The 19983-nt window shown below is 48.2% G+C and overlaps 1 protein-coding gene across 2 annotated transcripts in view; it reads right to left on the bottom strand.

Annotated features, from left to right (window-relative positions):
- Positions 1-19983, bottom strand: part of LOC124002203 (papilin-like) — a 131200-nt gene that overhangs the window by 62004 nt on the left and 49213 nt on the right. For both annotated transcript variants that reach the window (XM_046309547.1, XM_046309548.1), the window contains exons 7-11: positions 11435-11558; positions 9905-9985; positions 8665-8837; positions 5770-5893; positions 4689-4815 (exon numbers count right to left, since the gene is read on the bottom strand). In XM_046309547.1, coding sequence (XP_046165503.1) covers positions 4689-4815; positions 5770-5893; positions 8665-8837; positions 9905-9985; positions 11435-11558 — 629 coding nt within the window. The remainder of the gene's footprint in view (positions 1-4688; positions 4816-5769; positions 5894-8664; positions 8838-9904; positions 9986-11434; positions 11559-19983) is intronic.

Genomic DNA, 19983 nt, shown 5'->3' with positions numbered 1-19983 from the left:
AGGAAGCTCCACTGAGGATAGCTGCTGCCCACTCCACTGCCTAAGGGAGGAAGCAGGGAGGAGGATACTGAAACAAGGAGTAGCTGGGAGGAGGACTCCAGGGAGGCCTAGGAGGAGCTGCTGCCCACTCTAACAGAACAACACCAGTGTCTTAATGATGTAACAGAACAACACAGGTGTCTTAATGATGTAACAGAACAACACCGGTGTCTTTATGATGTAACAGAACAACACCGGTGTCTTTATGATGTAACAGAACAAGTGTCTTTATGATGTAACAGAACAACACCAGTGTCTTTATGATGTAACAGAACAACACCGGTGTCTTTATGATGTAACAGAACAACACCGGTGTCTTAATGATGTAACAGAACAACACCGGTGTCTTTATGATGTAACAGAACAAGTGTCTTTATGATGTAACAGAACAACACCGGTGTCTTTATGATGTAACAGAACAAGTGTCTTTATGATGTAACAGAACAACAGCTGGATGTTCTTTTTGATGTAACAGAAGAAAGTGTCTTTATGATGTAACAGAACAACACCAGGGAGTTGTCTTTAAATGATGTAACAGAACAAGTGTCTTTATGATGTAACAGAACAACACTACAACTATGTCCCAAACTAGCACACTAGGTGTTATGCATTGCCAATCTATCCATTCTATGTAGTGCACATGCTAAGAGTTTTGGGACACAAACACTTAAACTATGTTAACAGACAGACAGCAACCCAGCTTAGGGATAAAGTTGGTCAGGGGGTTAAGGGTTAGGGCTCTTGTCTAAAGTAGTTCATGGAAGGGACCTCTGATGCAATTCTAGCATCAAATACTTTCAGTGCTCAGTGCAGAGGAACTTTAGGGCTCTGGTCTCAGTGGAGAGGAACGTTTCATCTCTCTCAAGTGGAGAGGTCAAATGTTCACTCTCTCAGTGGAGAGGAAGTTCAGGGAGGAGGTGGGATTACCCACAACAGTGAGACCAGAGAAAGGAGAGGAGAGAGGAGAGAGGAGACCAGAGGAGGAGGATAAGGGAGGAAGCAGGGAGAAGGTGAGAAGAGGAGGATAGGAGGGCGGAAGCAGGGAGGAGGTGGGAGGAGGATAAGGGAGGAAGCAGAGACCAGAGAAGGAGGGAGACCAGAGGAGGAGAAGGGAGGAAGCAGGGAGGAGATGGGAGGGTGAGGATAGACCAGGAGGAAGACCAGGGAGGAGGTGGGAGGAGGAGGATAAGGGAAGAAGCAGGGAGAAGGTGGGAGGGGGACCAGAGAAAGGGAGGAAGCAGGGAGGAGGAGGATAGGAGGGAGGAAGACCAGGAGGAGGAGGAGAAAGGGAGGAGAGCAAGGAGGAGGAGGAGATAGAGGGGGAACCAGGGAGGAGGAGGATAGAGAGGAGGAAGAGGGAGGAGGAGAAAGGGAGGAAGACCTGAGAAGGAGACCAGGAGGTGGGAGGAGGAGGATAGAGGGAGGAAAGCAAGGAGGAGGTGGGAGGAGGAGGATAAGGAGGAAGCAGGGAGAAGGTGGGAGGGGGAGGACCAAGGGAGGAACCAGGGAGGAGGAGAGAAGAGGAGTGAGTGAGAGAGAGCTGGACCAGAAGGAATGAAAAGACCAGGAGGAGACGAGGGAAGAGACCTGAGAGAGGAGACCGAGGAGAGTTCAGTTCCTTGAACGTTCCAGATTGAGAAAAACGAGACCTGAACGGAGACCCTGGATAGAGGAGAAGAGAAAGGGAGAGACAGAGAGAGGAGACCAGAGAGAGAGAGACCAGAGAAAGAGAGAGAGAGAGAGAGACAGAGAGAGACCAGAGAGAGAGGAGACAGAGAGACAGAGAGAGAGACAGAGAGAGAGACAGAGAGAGAGACAGAGAGAGAGACAGAGAGAGAGACCAGAGAGAGAGGAGACAGAGAGAGAGGAGACAGAGAGAGAGGAGACCTGAGAGAGGAGACCAGAGAGAGAGGAGACCAGAGAGAGAGAGAGAGAGGAGACCAGAGAGAGAGGAGACCTGAGAGAGAGACCAGAGAGAGAGGAGACCAGAGAGAGAGAGAGAGAGAGAGAGAGAGAGAGAGAGAGACTGATAGAACCAGAGGTTTTGGATCCTGAGCTGGATGAGGAGCCCCTTGCCTTTGTTCTGGGTCCAGACATGGAAGGAAGAGAGGAGACCAGGAGTCAGACCAGAGAAACACTGAACACAGACTCACACTGAACTCAAACACATCCCAGGGAGTTGTGCCATACTCTAAATGTGTGTTAGATGTGTAGAGACTTAACTTTTAAGACCAAAATATACTGTTTTGGTTTGAAAGGAGACCTATTCCCTAGATAGCACAAGAGACCCATAGGGCCCTGGTCAAAAGTAGTGAGACCAGATATAGGGCTCTGAGAGAGGAGACCTAAAGTAGTGCACTACATAGGGCTCTTGTCTAAAGTAGGAGACCAGAGAGAGAGGGCCTGAGTCTAAAGTAGGGCACTATATAGGGCTCTTGTCTAAAGTAGCGCACTATATAGTGCTCTGGTGTAAAGTTGGGCAATATATAGGGCTCTGGTCTAAAGTAGTGCACTACATAGGGCTCTTGTCTAAAGTAGCGCACTATATAGTGCTCTGGTGTAAAGTTGGGCAATATATAGGGCTCTGGTCTAAAGTAGTGCACTACATAGGGCTCTTGTCTAACCAGAGAACAGAGGGCACTATATAGGGCTCTGGTCTAAAGTAGGAGCACTAGATAGGGCCAGAGAAAGAGAGCGAGACCATAGAGAGGAGTGCTCTGGTGTAAAGTTGGGCAGATAGATAGGGAGGAGGTCTAAAGTAGTGCACTATATAGGGAATAGGGTGTAATTTTGGAGGAGACTTGATCTCAGAGAAACAACCCCCTGTGTTTGAGGTCAAATGTTAAAGAGAGCAGAGAGAGAGAGGAGACCAGAGAAAGAGAGGAGAGAGGAGAGAGGAGCCCTGTGTTACCTGTACACATATGTTCTGGGGCTTTCAGAGGGCGTCCACACATGTGGCTGATACAGGTATGCCATCCTTTATCAACAGGGACAACAACAACATTACCCACAACAGTGAGACCAGAGAGAGAGAGAGGAGAGAGGAGACCAGAGAAAGAGAGAGGAGACCAGAGAAAGAGAGAGGAGAGAGGAGAGAGGAGACCAGAGAAAGAGAGAGGAGAGAGGAGAGAGGAGAGAGGAGACCAGAGAGAGAGGAGACCAGAGAAAGGAGAGGAGACCTGAGAGAGGAGACCAGATAGAAGCTAGAGGAGACCAGACAAGAGGAGACCAGAGAGAGGAGACCAGAGAGGAGAGGAAACCAGAGAAAGAGGAGAACAGAGAGAGAGGAGTAAGGATACCATAGAGAGGAGACCAGAGAGAAAAGACCAGAGAGAGGGGAGACCAGAGAGAGAGAAGTCCAGAGAGAGAGGAGGAGACTAGAGAGAGGAGATCAGAGAGAGGAGACCAGAGAGAGAGAGGAGACCAGAGAGAGGAGCCAGACCATAGAGTGAGAAAGAGGGCTCGGCGCTGCCCATGCTGTCACTGAAGCCATTGTGGCACAGATACAAGGATGGGCCCCCTTTCTATCTCTATGGCCCAGCCAGACAGCTCCTGTATGGACACTCAAACCTACTGAACACAGGTTACCAAGACATTAAACTGGACTGTTCTCCTAATGAAAGGCTACATCCATTCTCAACATAAAAAATATGAGGATGGAGTCAGGTAGGGGGAGGAGTCAGGTAGGAGGAGGAGTCAGGTAGGAGGAGGAGTCAGGTAGGAGGAGGAGTCAGGTAGAAGTGTGGAATCAGGTAGGAGGGGGAGTCAGGTTGGAGGAGGGAGTCAGGTAGGAGGAGGGAGTCAGGTAGGAGGAGGAGTCAGGTAGGAGGATGGAGTCAGGTAGGAGGGGGAGTCAGGTGGGAGGAGGGAGTCAGGTAGGAGGATGGAGTCAGGTAGGAGGATGGAGTCAGGTAGGAGTGTGAACTTTGTGAAAGATCTGGGCCCATATCCATTAAGCGTCTCAAAGTAGAAGAGCTGATCTAGGATCTGTCCTTATAATCTTTCATTCATTCTGATCTAGGATCTGTCCATATCATCTCATTCATTCTGATCTAGGATCTGTCCATATTATCTTTCATTCATTCTGATCTAGGATCTGTCCTTATAATCTTTCATTCATTCTGATCTAGGATCTGTCCTTATAATATTTCATTCATTCTGATCTAGGATCTGTCCTTATAATCTTTCATTCATTCTGATCTAGGATCTGTCCTTATAATCTTATTCATTATGATCTAAAATGCAACACTGACTCTGAGACGCTTCGTGAATCAGCCTTAACACAATCAGTCATAATAAGGTATCACTGTGCTACACCATGTCAGCTTCTCTACCCCTACTTACACAGTCTTCTTCATCACAGCGGCCTCGATAGGTTCAGTCTGTTTAGCACACAGTAACTGGGGTCTGTCTCAAAGTACAGCACATTCCACCATACTGGACGTGGAAATCAGGGCATTCATCTCTGAGCTAGGACGCAAAAGGCGACTGACTGACTTCTGTCTAAGAAAATACAATCAACGTTGTTATCAGACTTACTTTGACGTGCATGACTGTAAACTCACATCACTTCCTTGAACAGCGTCTTGTTCATTTCCCAAAAGGAGTTATTGTGAAATGTAGAGCCTTGTAGGAAGTGGCTGACTCACCTCTGAGTCTGAGGACATTGCTGAGTGTTGCAGGTGCGGTTGGTGAGGGGGCGTGGCAAGGCGGAGCACAGGTAGTCTGGGTAGGCCTCGTTATCGATGGCACAGAACACCAGACGAGACTGGTACCCTGGTGGAGGGAACGGGATAAGGAATCAGTCCAGCAGGGATGGAAAAAGGTTAACTGTGTCCAAGGATACTTTGGTCAAAAACAAACAGCATTAACTATTGTTGAGTGGAACAAGAACAACAAGAACAAGAAGAACAAGAAGAACATGAAGAAGAACAAGAACAAGAACAAGAACAAGAAGAACAAGAACAAGAAGAACAAGAACAACAAGAACAAGAATAACAAGAACAAGAACAAGAAGAAGAAGAACAAGAACAAGAACAAGAACAAGAAGAACAAGAACAAGAAGAACAAGAAGAACAAGAAGAACAAGAACAAGAAGAACAAGAAGAAGAAGAAGAAGAAGAAGAACAAGAACAAGAAGAGCAAGAACAAGAAGAGCAAGAAGAAGAAGAACAAGAACAAGAACAAGAACAAGAAGAACAAGAACAAGAAGAACAAGAAGAACAAGAAGAACAAGAACAAGAACAAGAAGAACAAGAAGAAGAAGAAGAAGAAGAACAAGAACAAGAACAACAAGAACAAGAAGAACAAGAAGAACAAGAAGAACAAGAAGAACAAGAAGAAGAACAAGAAGAACAAGAACAAGAAGAAGAAGAACAAGAACAAGAAGAGCAAGAACAAGAAGAACAAGAACAAGAAGAAGAAGAACAAGAACAACAAGAACAAGAAGAACAAGAAGAACAAGAACAACAAGAACAAGAACAACAAGAAGAAGAAGAACAAGAACAACAAGAACAAGAAGAACAAGAAGAACAAGAACAACAAGAACAAGAACAACAACAAGAAGAAGAACAAGAACAAGAAGAACAAGAAGAACAAGAGCAAGAAGAACAAGAAGAAGAACAAGAACCAGAACATGGGATGAGTATGGACAAGTCAAAGCGAGGAAGAACATGACGTAAAAAAACATAAAGACCCCAGTGACAGACTAGAACAAGGAGGGACACGTACCTGAGCCACACTCTCTGCTGCAGGCAGACCAGGAGCCGAAGCTCCAGTAGTGACCCTCTCTGGAGTGACCGTTAGGGAGGTAGTACTCATACTCTACTCCCTGGTTATGTTCCTGGCTGATCAACTGGGGGGGGGCAGAAGGAAAGGTTCGATCATCTGGGGACCTGTATCAACACTGGTATATTTGATGAAAGATTAGCGTTACTGGCACTGAGTTTGCAAATAGGGTCGGCATCTGAAAATAAACTACATGACCATAAGTATGTGGACACCTGCTCATCATACATCTCTTTCCATAATCACGGGCATTAATATGGAGTTGCCCCCCCCCCTTTTTACTGCCTCCACTCTTCTGGGAAGGCTTTCCACTAGATGTTGGAACATTGCTGCTATAACAGCCTCCACTCTTCTGGGAAGGCTTTCCACTAGATGTAGGAACATTGCTGCTATAACAGCCTCCACTCTTCTGGGAAGACTTTCCACTAGATGTTGGAACATTGCTGCTATAACAGCCTCCACTCTTCTGGGAAGGCTTTCCACTAGATGTTGGCACATTGCTGCTATAACAGCCTCCACTCTTTTGGGAAGGCTTTCCACTAGATGTTGGAACATTGCTGCTACAACAGCCTCCACTCTTCTGGGAAGGTTTTCCACTAGATGTTGGAACATTGCTGCGGGGACTTGCTTCCATTCAGCAACAAGAGCATTAGTGAGGTCAGGCGCTGATGTTGAGCTATTAGGCCTGGCTCGCAGTCAGCGTTCAAATTCATCCCAAAGGTGTTCGACGGGGTTGACGTCAGGGCTCTGTGGAGGCCAGTCAAGTTCTTCCACACCGATTTTGACAAACCATTTCTGTATGGATCTCACTTTGTGCACAGGGGCCATTGTCATGCTGAAACAGGAAAGGGCCTTCCCCTTTGTTGCCAGAATCGTCTAGAATGTCATGGTATGCTTTAGCGTTAAGATTTCCCTTCACTAGAACTAAGGGGCCTGAACCATGAAAAAACAGCCCCAGACCATTATTCCTCCTCCGCCAAACTTTACAGTTGGCACTATGCATTGGAGCAGGTAGCATTTTCCTGGCATCCGCCAAACCCAGATTCATCCGTCGGACTGTCAGATGGTGAAGCGTGATTCATCACTCCAGAGAACACGATTCCACTGCTTCATGGAAACCCATTTCACGAAACTCTCAACGAACAGTTATTGTGCTGAAGTTGCTCCCAGAGGCAGTTTAGAACTCGATAGTGAGGGTTGCAACCGAGGACATGCGGTTTTTACGCGCTACCATCTTCAGACCTCGGTGGTTCCGTTCTGTGAGCTTGTGTGGCCTACAACTTCGCGGCTGAGCCGTTGTTGCTCCTAGATGTTCCCACTTCACAATAACACCACTTATAGTTGACCGGGGCAGCTCTAGCAGGGCTAGAAATTTGACAAACTGACGTGTAACGATCCTATGACGGTGCCACGTTGAAAGTCACTGAAGTCTTCAGTAAGGCCATTCTACTGCCAATGTTTGTCCATGGAGATTGTATGGCTGTGTGTCAGCAACGGGTGTGACTCAATTAGCCGAATACACTCATTTGAAGGGGTGTCCACATACTTTTGTATATATAGTGCAGTTGGGAGTCAGTTCCCAAATCTGTTGGAGCTTTCTTGGTCATTGTTAGCAAGACAGCACAAACAGACTACATATCTGGGAGTCTGTTTCAACAATGGTATGTGTGAAGTAGAAGTTCACCCTTTACTACCAAGGATTATACACACTTGTAAAAAAGGGTTCGTAAAGGTTTCTTCAACTTTCTCCATAGGAAAACCCTTTTGAGTTCCATGTAGAATCCTCTGTGGGAAGGGTTCTACCTGGAACCAAAAAGGGTTCTCCAAAGGGTTCTCCAAAGGGTTCTTAAAAGGGTTCTCCAAAGGGTTCTCTAAAGGCTTCTCTAAAGGATTCTTCAAAGGGTCCTTCAAAGGGTTCTCCAAAGGGTTCTCTAAAGGGTTCTTCAAAGGGTTCTCTAAAGGGTTCTCCAAAGGGTTCTCAAAGGGTTCTCCAAAGGGTTCTCCAAAGGGTTCTCCAAAGGGTTCTAGGTGAATGCACCAATTTGTAAGTCGCTCTGGATAAGAGCGTCTGCTAAATGACTTAAATGTAAATGTAAATGTAAATGTGGTAGGAGGAGAGAATCCCACTGGGTTAATCGTGGTAGGAGGAGAGAATCCCACTGGGTTAATCGTGGTAGGAGGAGAGAATCCCACTGGGTTAATCGTGGTAGGAGGAGAGAATCCCACCTGGTTAATCGTGGTAGGAGGAGAGAATCCCACTGGGTTAATCGTGGTAGGATAGGATAAGTAATCCTTCTCTCCCCCCCCCCCCCCCCTTTGAGATTTAGATGCACTATTGTAAAGTGACTGTTCCACTGGATGTCATAAGGTGAATGCACCAATTTGTAAGTCGCTCTGGATAAGAGCGTCTGCTAAATGACTTAAATGTAAATGTAAATGGTTCTCCAATGGATTCTCCTATGAGAACAGAACCTTTTCTTCTAAGAGTGTAGTACCAGATAACGTTTATTTTTCAATATTTTAGCAAAATGTAAATGTACTTAAGAAACATAAACCCAAATGTTTCAGGTCGATAACAGCTGATGTGTTCATCTCTATTGATTTATCATGTAGGCCTACAGTTGCGCCGTGTGTGTGTGTGTGCGTGCGTGTCTGTCTAGTTGCTATGTGTGAGCAACATGCATGTAAAACCCAAAGACACATTTCCCATTCCACAAGAATGGGACAATAAAGTTTTGAATCTGAATCTTAAATCGGGCACCCTATTCTGTACATAGTGCGCGCTAAATAGGGAATAGGGTGTCGTTTTGGACGCTGGACCAGGTGTCTGTCTCTGACCTCTATAACCAGCGGCTCGGTGGTGGGTCCGCGGCCGATGATGGTCTCAGGAGTCATCTCTCCCTCAGCCCCTCTCTGGTAGTATAGCATGGTGCCTGCTACTGGAGTGGCCCTGGAGAACTCAATCACCCAGTGGCCGTTCAGGTAGTACTCACCACGCAGGTTCTTAACGGCTGGTGGTAGACACAGTAGCCTTGGTTACAGACACAGTAGCCTTGGTTACAGTCACAGTCATGAAATAGAGTTCTCCTCGGACACAGTAGCCTTGGTTACAGACACAGTAGCCTTGGTTACAGTCACAGTCATTAAATAGAGTTCTCCTCGTACACAGTAGCCTTGGTTACAGTCACAGTCATTAAATGGAGTTCTCCTCGGACACAGTAGCCTTGGTTACAGACACAGTAGCCTTGGTTACAGTCACAGTCATTAAATAGAGTTCTCCTCGTACACAGTAGCCTTGGTTACAGTCACAGTCATTAAATAGAGTTCTCCTCGTACACAGTAGCCTTGGTTACAGTCACAGTCATTAAATAGAGTTCTCCTCGTACACAGTAGCCTTGGTTACAGTCACAGTCATTAAATAGAGTTCTCCTCGTACACAGTAGCCTTGGTTACAGACACAGTAGCCTTGGTTACAGTCACAGTCATTAAATAGAGTTCTCCTCGTACACAGTAGCCTTGGTTACAGTCACAGTCATTAAATAGCGTTTTCCTCGTACACAGTAGCCTTGGTTACAGTCGCAGTCATTAAATAGAGTTCTCCTCGTACACAGTAGCCTTGGTTACAGTCGCAGTCATTAAATACAGTTCTCCTCGTACACAATAGCCTTGGTTACAGTCACAGTCATTAAATAGAGTTCTCCTCGTACACAGTAGCCTTGGTTACAGACACAGTAGCCTTGGTTACAGTCACAGTCATTAAATAGAGTTCTCCTCGGACACAGTAGCCTTGGTTACAGACACAGTAGCCTTGGTTACAGTCACAGTCATTAAATAGAGTTCTCCTCGGACACAGTAGCCTTGGTTACAGACACAGTAGCCTTGGTTACAGTCACAGTCATTAAATAGAGTTCTCCTCTACATACTCATGTTGTCATGATAAGATTGAACTCTTGATCTTAAATGCCGCCTCACTGATCTTAATGACATTTAATCTACAGGACAGTTGATAGCTATATTGTCTGTCTAGCCTAACCATTAACCATTAACCATCCAGTTGTCCAAGGAATGAAGTCCTCACCCAGGTAGTTACGAGTGGCAACAGTCTCTCCGATGCGGATGGAGGTGGCTCCCACAGGGATGATAAACATCTGGTTATAGCCTGGGAGGGAGAAGAACAGGAGAGATAGAACAGCTGGTTATAGTCTGGGAGGGAGGAGAACAGGAGAGATAGAACAGCTGGTTATAGTCTGGGAGGGAGGAGAACAGGAGAGATAGAACAGCTGGTTATAACCTGGGAGGGAGGAGAACAGGAGAGATAGAACAGCTGGTTATAGCCTGGGAGGGAGGCGAACAGGACAGATAGAACAGCTGGTTATAACCTGGGAGGGAGGAGAACAGGAGAGATAGAACAGCTGGTTATAGCCTGGGAGGGAGGAGAACAGGAGAGATAGAACAGCTGGTTATAGTCTGGGAAGGAGGAGAACAGGAGAGATAGAACAGCTGGTTATAGCCTGGGAGGGAGGAGAACAGGAGCGATAGAACAGCTGGTTATAGCCTGGGAGGGAGGAGAACAGGAGAGATAGAACACCTGGTTATACCCTGGGAGAGAAGGGACACCTGGTTATACCCTGGGCGAGAAGGGACACCTGGTTATACCCTGGGAGAGAAGGGACACCTGTTTATACCCTGGGAGAGAAGGGACACCTGGTTATACCCTGGGAGAGAAGGGACACCTGGTTATACCCTGGGAGAGAAGGGACACCTGGTTATACCCTGGGAGAGAAGGGACACCTGGTTATACCCTGGGAGAGAAGGGACACCTGGTTATACCCTGGGAGAGAAGGGACACCTGGTTATACCCTGGGAGAGAAGGGACACCTGGTTATACCCTGGGAGTGAAGGGACACCTGGTTATACCCTGGGAGAGAAGGGACACCTGGTTATACCCTGGGAGAGAAGGGACACCTGGTTATACCCTGGGAGAGAAGGGACACCTGGTTATACCCTGGGAGAGAAGGGACACCTGGTTATACCCTGGGAGAGAAGGGACACCTGGTTATACCCTGGGAGAGAAGGGACACCTGGTTATACCCTGGGAGAGAAGGGACACCTAGTTATACCCTGGGAGAGAAGGGACACCTGGTTATACCCTGGGAGAGAAGGGACACCTGGTTATACCCTGGGAGAGAAGGGACACCTGACACCACCAGGGGAGGACAGAACACATCACTGGACAACCAGAGTTACTACCGTTGTTGACACTAAAACTTTGTGACAAACTATCGCTAGAAGACGCCGGAGCCCTGTGGAGGCATTCTATTGGTCTGCCATTACCACAGCATGAACATTGTAGAGCCCACAACTGCCCCATGGGGAAGCACTACCATAAATGGAAATGTGAGGTGAAAGGGACAATCTGTACTAAGGTTGAAAAATTCCAGTAAACTTTCAAAACATTCACAGGTTTTCCAGAAATCCTGGTAGGAGGATTCCCGAATTTGCTTCTTATTCCATTATGATTCTAGGAATTTTCTAACCGGGATTTCTGTAAAAACCTAGGAATTTTGAGAAAGTTAGCAGAATTTTGCAACCCTAATCTGTACCTTACCTTTGGGCAGGTTGTTAATATTGAAGGTACTCCTAACTGGGTAGCAGGACTGTCCGTTGCCCCCACACTGCAGACAGGGGTCCTCCTGCTGGGGGGACTCCAGCATGTTGTCACAGCCCAGACGCTGGAGGGTGAAGGGGGGCAGAGAGAAGACGAGAGACAAGGATATGGGTCAGATAGATAGAGTATGGGTTAGATAGAAAGAGTATGGGTTAGATATATAGAGTATGGGTTAGATAGATAGAGTATGGGTCAGATAGATCGAGTATGGGTTAGATAGATAGAGTATGGGTTAGATAGATAGAGTATGGGTTAGATGGATAGAGTATGGGTCAGATAGATAGAGTATGGGTCAGATAGATAGAGTATGGGTTAGATAGATAGAGTATGGCTTAGATAGATAGAGTATGGGTTAGATGGATAGAGTATGGGTTAGATGGATAGAGTATGGGTTAGATAGATAGAGTATGGGTTAGATAGATAGAGTATGGGTTAGATAGATAGAGTATGGGTTAGATGGATAGAGTATGGCTTAGATAGATAGAGTATGGGTTAGATGGATAGAGTATGGGTTAGATGGATAGAGTATGGGTTAGATGGATAGAGTATGGGTTAGATAGATAGAGTATGGGTTAGATAGATACTCTATCCTCCCCACGTCTACCTTTGACTCTTTCCTCTCTGCCTCCTTCTTTCCACTCCTCTCCTCTTTTGACCTCACCCTCTCACCTTCCCCCCCTACTCACAAGGCAGGCAATACGCTCGACCTCATCTTTACTAGATGCTGTTCTTCCACTAACCTCATTGCAACTCCCCTCCAAGTCTCCGACCACTGCCTTGTATCCTTTTCCCTCTCGCTCTCATCCAACACCTCCCACACTGCCCCTACTCGGATGGTATCGCGCCGTCCCAACCTTCGCTCTCTCTCCCCCGCTACTCTCTCCTCTTCCATCCTATCATCTCTTCCCTCCGCTCAAACCTTCTCCCACCTATCTCCTGATTCTGCCTCCTCAACCCTCCTCTCCTCCCTCTCTGCATCCCTTGACTCTCTATGTCCCCTATCCTCCAGGCCGGCTCGGTCCTCCCCTCCCGCTCCGTGGCTCGATGACTCATTGCGAGCTCACAGAACAGGGCTCCGGGCAGCCGAGCGGAAATGGAGGAAAACTCGCCTCCCTGCGGACCTGGCATCCTTTCACTCCCACCTCTCTACATTTTCCTCCTCTGTCTCTGCTGCTAAAGCCACTTTCTACCACGCTAAATTCCAAGCATCTGCCTCTAACCCTAGGAAGCTCTTTGCCACCTTCTCCTCCCTCCTGAATCCTCCGCCCCCTCCCCCCCCTCCTCCCTCTCTGCAGATGACTTCGTCAACCATTTTGAAAAGAATGTCGACGACATCCGATCCTCGTTTGCTAAGTCAAACGACACCGCTGGTTCTGCTCACACTGCCCTACCCTGTGCTCTGACCTCTTTCTCCCCTCTCTCTCCAGATGAAATCTCGCGTCTTGTGACGGCCGGCCGCCCAACAACCTGCCCGCTTGACCCTATCCCCTCCTCTCTTCTCCAGACCATTTCCGGAGACCTTCTCCCTTACCTCACCTCGCTCATCAACTCATCCCTGACCGCTGGCTACGTCCCTTCCGTCTTCAAGAGAGCGAGAGTTGCACCCCTTCTGAAAAAACCTACACTCGATCCCTCCGATGTCAACAATTACAGACCAGTATCCCTTCTTTCTTTTCTCTCCAAAACTCTTGAACGTGCCGTCCTTGGCCAGCTCTCCCGCTATCTCTCTCTGAATGACCTTCTTGATCCAAATCAGTCAGGTCTCAAGACTAGTCATTCAACTGAGACTGCTCTCCTCTGTATCACGGAGGCGCTCCGCACTGCTAAAGCTAACTCTCTCTCCTCTGCTCTCATCCTTCTAGATCTATCGGCTGCCTTCGATACTGTGAACCATCAGATCCTCCTCTCCACCCTCTCCGAGTTGGGCATCTCCGGCGCGGCCCACGCTTGGATTGCGTCCTACCTGACAGGTCGCTCCTACCAGGTGGCGTGGCGAGAATCTGTCTCCTCACCACGCGCTCTCACCACTGGTGTCCCCCAGGGCTCTGTTCTTGGCCCTCTCCTATTCTCGCTATACACCAAGTCACTTGGCTCTGTCATAACCTCACATGGTCTCTCTTATCATTGCTATGCAGACGACACACAATTAATCTTCTCCTTTCCCCCTTCTGATGACCAGGTGGCGAATCGCATCTCTGCATGTCTGGCAGACATATCAGTGTGGATGACGGATCACCACCTCAAGCTGAACCTCGGCAAGACGGAGCTGCTCTTCCTCCCGGGGAAGGACTGCCCGTTCCATGATCTCGCCATCACGGTTGACAACTCCATTGTGTCCTCCTCCCAGAGCGCCAAGAACCTTGGCGTGATCCTGGACAACACCCTGTCGTTCTCAACCAACATCAAGGCGGTGGCCCGTTCCTGTAGGTTCATGCTCTACAACATCCGCAGAGTACGACCCTGCCTCACACAGGAAGCGGCGCAGGTCCTAATCCAGGCACTTGTCATCTCCCGTCTGGATTACTGCAACTCGCTGTTGGCTGGGCTCCCTGCCTGTGCCATTAAACCCCTTCAACTCATCCAGAACGCCGCAGCCCGTCTGGTGTTCAACCTTCCCAAGTTCTCTCACGTCACCCCGCTCCTCCGTTCTCTCCACTGGCTTCCAGTTGAAGCTCGCATCCGCTACAAGACCATGGTGCTTGCCTACGGAGCTGTGAGGGGAACGGCACCTCAGTACCTCCAGGCTCTGATCAGGCCCTACACCCAAACAAGGGCACTGCGTTCATCCACCTCTGGCCTGCTCGCCTCCCTACCACTGAGGAAGTACAGCCAGTCAAAACTGTTCGCTGCCCTGGCCCCCCAATGGTGGAACAAACTCCCTCACGACGCCAGGACAGCGGAGTCAATCACCACCTTCCGGAGACACCTGAAACCCCACCTCTTTAAGGAATACCTAGGATAGGATAAGTAATCCCTCTCACCCCCCCCTAAGTTTTAGATGCACTATTGTTAAGTGACTGTCCCACTGGATGTCATAAGGTGAATGCACCAATTTGTAAGTCGCTCTGGATAAGAGCGTCTGCTAAATGACTTAAATGTAAATGTAAATGTGAGTATGGGTTAGATAGATAGAGTATGGGTTAGATGGATAGAGTATGGGTTAGATGGATAGAGTATGGGTTAGATGGATAGAGTATGGGTTAGATAGATAGAGTATGGGTTAGATGAATAGAGTAGGGGTTAGGTAGATAGAGTATGGGTTAGATAGATAGAGCATGGGTTAGATGGATAGAGTATGGGTTAGATAGATAGAGTATGGGTTAGGTAGATAGAGTATGGGTTAGGTAGATAGAGTATGGGTTAGGTAGATAGAGTATGGGTTAGGTAGATAGAGTATGGGTTAGATAGATAGAGCATGGGTTAGATAGATAGAGCATGGGTTAGATGGATAGAGTATGGGTTAGATAGATAGAGTATGGGTTAGGTAGATAGAGTATGGGTTAGGTAGATAGAGTATGGGTTAGATAGATAGAGTATGGGTTAGATGGATAGAGTATGGGTTAGATGGATAGAGTATGGGTTAGATGGATAGAGTATGGGTTAGATGGATAGAGTATGGGTTAGATGGATAGAGTATGGGTTAGGTAGATAGAGTATGGGTTAGATGATTATGATATAAAAATAAACAGTCACAGAAAGATAGATACTAGACCTAGGGGGAATGATAGATACTAGATAGATACTAGATAGATACTAGATAGATACTGGATAGATACTAGACCTAGGGGGAAAGATAGATACTAGATAGATACTAGTTAGATACTAGATAGATACTGGATAGATACTAGACCTAGGGGGAAAGATAGATACTAGATAGATACTAGACCTAGGGGGAATGATAGATACTAGATAGATACTAGATAGATACTAGATATATACTAGACCTAGGGGGAATGATAGATACAGCCCACCTGCTCTTATTACAGCAGGGTTCCCTATCTGGCAGCCCACCTGCTCTTAATACAGCAGGATTCCCAATCTGGCAGCCCACCTGCTCTTAATACAGCAGGGTTCCCTATCTGGCAGCCCACCTGCTCTTATTACAGCAGGGTTCCCTATCTGGCAGCCCACCTGCTCTTATTACAGCAGGGTTCCCTATCTGGCAGCCCACCTGCTCTTAATACAGCAGGGTTCCCTATCTAGCAGACCACCTGCTCTTATTACAGCAGGGTTCCCTATCTAGCAGCCCACCTGCTCTTATTACAGCAGGGTTTCCCATCTGGCAGCCCACCTGCTCTTATTACAGCAGGGTTCCCTATCTAGCAGCCCACCTGCTCTTACTACAGCAGGGTTCCCTATCTAGCAGCCCACCTGCTCTTACTACAGCAGGGTTCCCTATCTAGCAGCCCACCTGCTCTTACTACAGCAGGGTTCTGTCATGTTTTGTCTTATATCATCTTGTCATTTTGCTTTTCCTTCTGTTCGTTTCCCCCTGCTGGTCTTATTAGGTTCGTTCCCTTTTTCTATCCCTCTCTCTCCCCCTCCCTCTCTCTCCTCTCTCTATCGTTCCGTTCCTGCTCCCAGCTGTTCCTATTCCCCTAATCATCATTTAGTCTTCCCACACCTGTTCCCGATCCTTTCCCCTGATTAGAGTCCCTATTTATTCCTTTGTGTTCCGTTCCTGTCCCGTCGGTTCCTTGTTTTGTATTCACCATGCTGTGATTGCGTTTCGCCCTGTCCTGTCGTGTTTTTGCTGTGATTGTGTATCGCCCTGTCCTGTCGTGTTTTTTGCCTTCATCAGATGCTGCGTGTGAGCAGGTGTCTCTGTCGACTACGGCCTGCGCCTACCCGAAGCGACCTGCAGTCTGTGGCCGCTTCTCCAGTTATTTCCCCTCTACAGACTAGAGGATTTCTGTTATTCCCTGTTTGGACTTAAATAAACTCTGTTTCTGTTAAGTCGCTTTTGGGTCCTCTTTCACCTGCATGACAGAAGGAACCGACCAAGTAATGGACCCAGCGACTTCAGACGCTCGTTACACTGCCGTCGAGATCCAAGGAGCCATGCTCGGCAGACACGAGCAGGAATTGTCTGCTGCTCGCCATGCCGTGGAGAACCTGGCCGCTCAGGTTTCCGACCTCTCTGGACAGTTCCAGAGTCTACGTCTCGTGCCACCTGTTACTTCCTGGCCTGCCGAGCCTCCAGAACCTAGGGTTAATAACCCACCTTGCTACTCCGGGCAGCCCACTGAGTGCCGCTCCTTTCTCACGCAGTGTGAGATTGTGTTCTCTCTCCAACCCAACACATACTCTAGAGAGAGAGCTCGGGTTGCTTACGTCATTTCACTCCTTACTGGCCGGGCTCGAGAATGGGGCACAGCTATCTGGGAGGCAAGGGCTGATTGCTCTAACAAGTTCCAGAACTTTAAAGAGGAGATGATTCGGGTTTTTGACCGTTCAGTTTTTGGTAGGGAGGCTTCTAGGGCCCTGGCTTCCTTATGCCAAGGTGAACGGTCCATAACGGATTATTCTATTGAGTTTCGCACTCTTGCTGCCTCTAGTGAGTGGAACGAGCCGGCGCTGCTCGCTCGTTTTCTGGAGGGACTCCACGCAGTGGTTAAGGATGAGATTCTCTCCCGGGAGGTTCCTTCAGATGTGGACTCTTTGATTGCTCTCGCCATCCGCATAGAACGACGGGTAGATCTTCGTCACCGGGCTCGTGGAAGAGAGCTCGCATCAACGGTGTTTCCCTGCTCCGCATCGCAACCATCTCCCTCCTCTGGCTTTGAGACTGAGCCCATGCAGCTGGGAGGGATTCGCATCTCGACTAAGGAGAGGGAACGGAGGATCACCAACCGCCTGTGCCTCTATTGCGGAGTTGCTGGACATTTTGTTAATTCATGTCCAGTAAGAGGCCAGAGCCCATCAGTAAGCGGAGGGCTACTGGTGAGCGCTACTACTCTGGTCTCTTCATCTAGATCTTGTACTACTATGTCGGTCCATCTACGCTGGACCGGTTCGGGTGCTACATGCAGTGCCTTGATTGACTCTGGGGCTGAGGGTTGTTTCATGGACGAAGCATGGGTTCGGAAACATAACATTCCTTTCAGACCGTTAGACAAGCCTACGCCCATGTTTGCCTTAGATGGTAGTCATCTTCCCAGTATCAGATTTGAGACACTACCTTTAACCCTCACAGTATCTGGTAACCACAGTGAGACTATTTCTTTTTTGATTTTCCGTTCACCGTTTACACCTGTTGTTTTGGGTCATCCCTGGCTAGTATGTCATAATCCTTCTATTAATTGGTCTAGTAATTCTATCCTATCCTGGAACGTTTCTTGTCATGTGAAGTGTTTAATGTCTGCCATCCCTCCCGTTTCTTCTGTCCCTACTTCCCAGGAGGAACCTGGCGATTTGACAGGAGTGCCGGAGGAATATCATGATCTGCGCACGGTCTTCAGTCGATCCCGAGCCAACTCCCTTCCTCCTCACCGGTCGTATGATTGTAGTATTGATCTCCTTCCGGGGACCACTCCTCCTCGAGGTAGACTATACTCTCTGTCGGCTCCCGAACGTAAGGCTCTCGAGGATTATTTGTCTGTGTCTCTTGACGCCGGTACCATAGTGCCTTCTTCTTCTCCGGCCGGGGCGGGGTTCTTTTTGTTAAGAAGAAGGACGGTACTCTGCGCCCCTGCGTGGATTATCGAGGGCTGAATGACATAACGGTTAAGAATCGTTATCCGCTTCCCCTTATGTCATCAGCCTTCGAGATTCTGCAGGGAGCCAGGTGCTTTACTAAGTTGGACCTTCGTAACGCTTACCATCTCGTGCGCATCAGAGAGGGGGACGAGTGGAAAACGGCGTTTAACACTCCGTTAGGGCATTTTGAGTACCGGGTTCTGCCGTTCGGTCTCGCCAATGCGCCAGCTGTTTTTCAGGCATTAGTTAATGATGTTCTGAGAGACATGCTGAACATTTTTGTTTTTGTCTATCTTGACGATATCCTGATTTTTTCTCCGTCACTCGAGATTCATGTTCAGCACGTTCGACGTGTTCTACAGCGCCTTTTAGAGAATTGTCTCTACGTAAAGGCTGAGAAGTGCTCTTTTCATGTCTCCTCCGTTACTTTTCTCGGTTCCGTTATTTCCGCTGAAGGCATTCAGATGGATTCCGCTAAGGTCCAAGCTGTCAGTGATTGGCCCGTTCCAAGGTCACGTGTCGAGTTGCAGCGCTTTTTAGGTTTCGCTAATTTCTATCGGCGTTTCATTCGTAATTTCGGTCAAGTTGCTGCCCCTCTCACAGCTCTTACTTCTGTCAAGACGTGTTTTAAGTGGTCCGGTTCCGCCCAGGGAGCTTTTGATCTTCTAAAAGAACGTTTTACGTCCGCTCCTATCCTCGTTACTCCTGACGTCACTAGACAATTCATTGTCGAGGTTGACGCTTCAGAGGTAGGCGTGGGAGCCATTCTATCCCAGCGCTTCCAGTCTGACGATAAGGTTCATCCTTGCGCTTATTTTTCTCATCGCCTGTCGCCATCTGAGCGCAACTATGATGTGGGTAACCGTGAACTGCTCGCCATCCGCTTAGCCCTAGGCGAATGGCGACAGTGGTTGGAGGGGGCGACCGTTCCTTTTGTCGTTTGGACAGACCATAAGAACCTTGAGTACATCCGTTCTGCCAAACGACTTAATGCCCGTCAAGCTCGTTGGGCGTTGTTTTTCGCTCGTTTCGAGTTTGTGATTTCTTACCGTCCGGGTAGCAAGAACACCAAGCCTGATGCCTTATCCCGTCTGTTTAGTTCTTCTGTGGCTTCTACTGATCTCGAGGGGATTCTTCCTTATGGGCGTGTTGTCGGGTTGACAGTCTGGGGAATTGAAAGACAGGTTAAGCAAGCACTCACGCACACTGCGTCGCCGCGCGCTTGTCCTAGTAACCTCCTTTTCGTTCCTGTTTCCACTCGTCTGGCTGTTCTTCAGTGGGCTCACTCTGCCAAGTTAGCTGGTCATCCCGGTGTTCGAGGCACTCTTGCGTCTATTCGCCAGCGCTTTTGGTGGCCGACTCAGGAGCGTGACACGCGCCGTTTCGTGGCTGCGTGTTCAGACTGCGTGCAGAAGAAGTCTGGTAATTTTTTTCTGCTTCTGCTCCTGGTCTTGCTGGGTCTCAGTCTGTTCCCTGCCATCGCATCTCTCCTGTTCTTGTTCCTGCCCTTGCTGTGTCTCAGTCTGTCCCTAGTTCTCATTTTTTTTTTAGAGTAGTACCCTAGTTTCCCTTTTTATCGTTTTTCGTTACGGTCCTGAGGAGAGGAGTTGGGTTCTTTCTCGGGACGTGCTGGACCGTTTGATCTATGATTTCCTCCGTTGCCGCCAGTGTTCCTCCTCGAGAGCGCCAGGAGGCGCTCGGTGAGTGGGGGGTACTGTCATGTTTTGTCTTATATCATCTTGTCATTTTGCTTTTCCTTCTGTTCGTTTCCCCCTGCTGGTCTTATTAGG

The sequence above is a fragment of the Oncorhynchus gorbuscha genome, linkage group LG17 (genome assembly GCF_021184085.1).
Source record: "Oncorhynchus gorbuscha isolate QuinsamMale2020 ecotype Even-year linkage group LG17, OgorEven_v1.0, whole genome shotgun sequence".
Lineage (NCBI taxonomy): Eukaryota > Metazoa > Chordata > Actinopteri > Salmoniformes > Salmonidae > Oncorhynchus > Oncorhynchus gorbuscha.
This window is presented reverse-complemented; position numbering and strand designations above follow the sequence as displayed.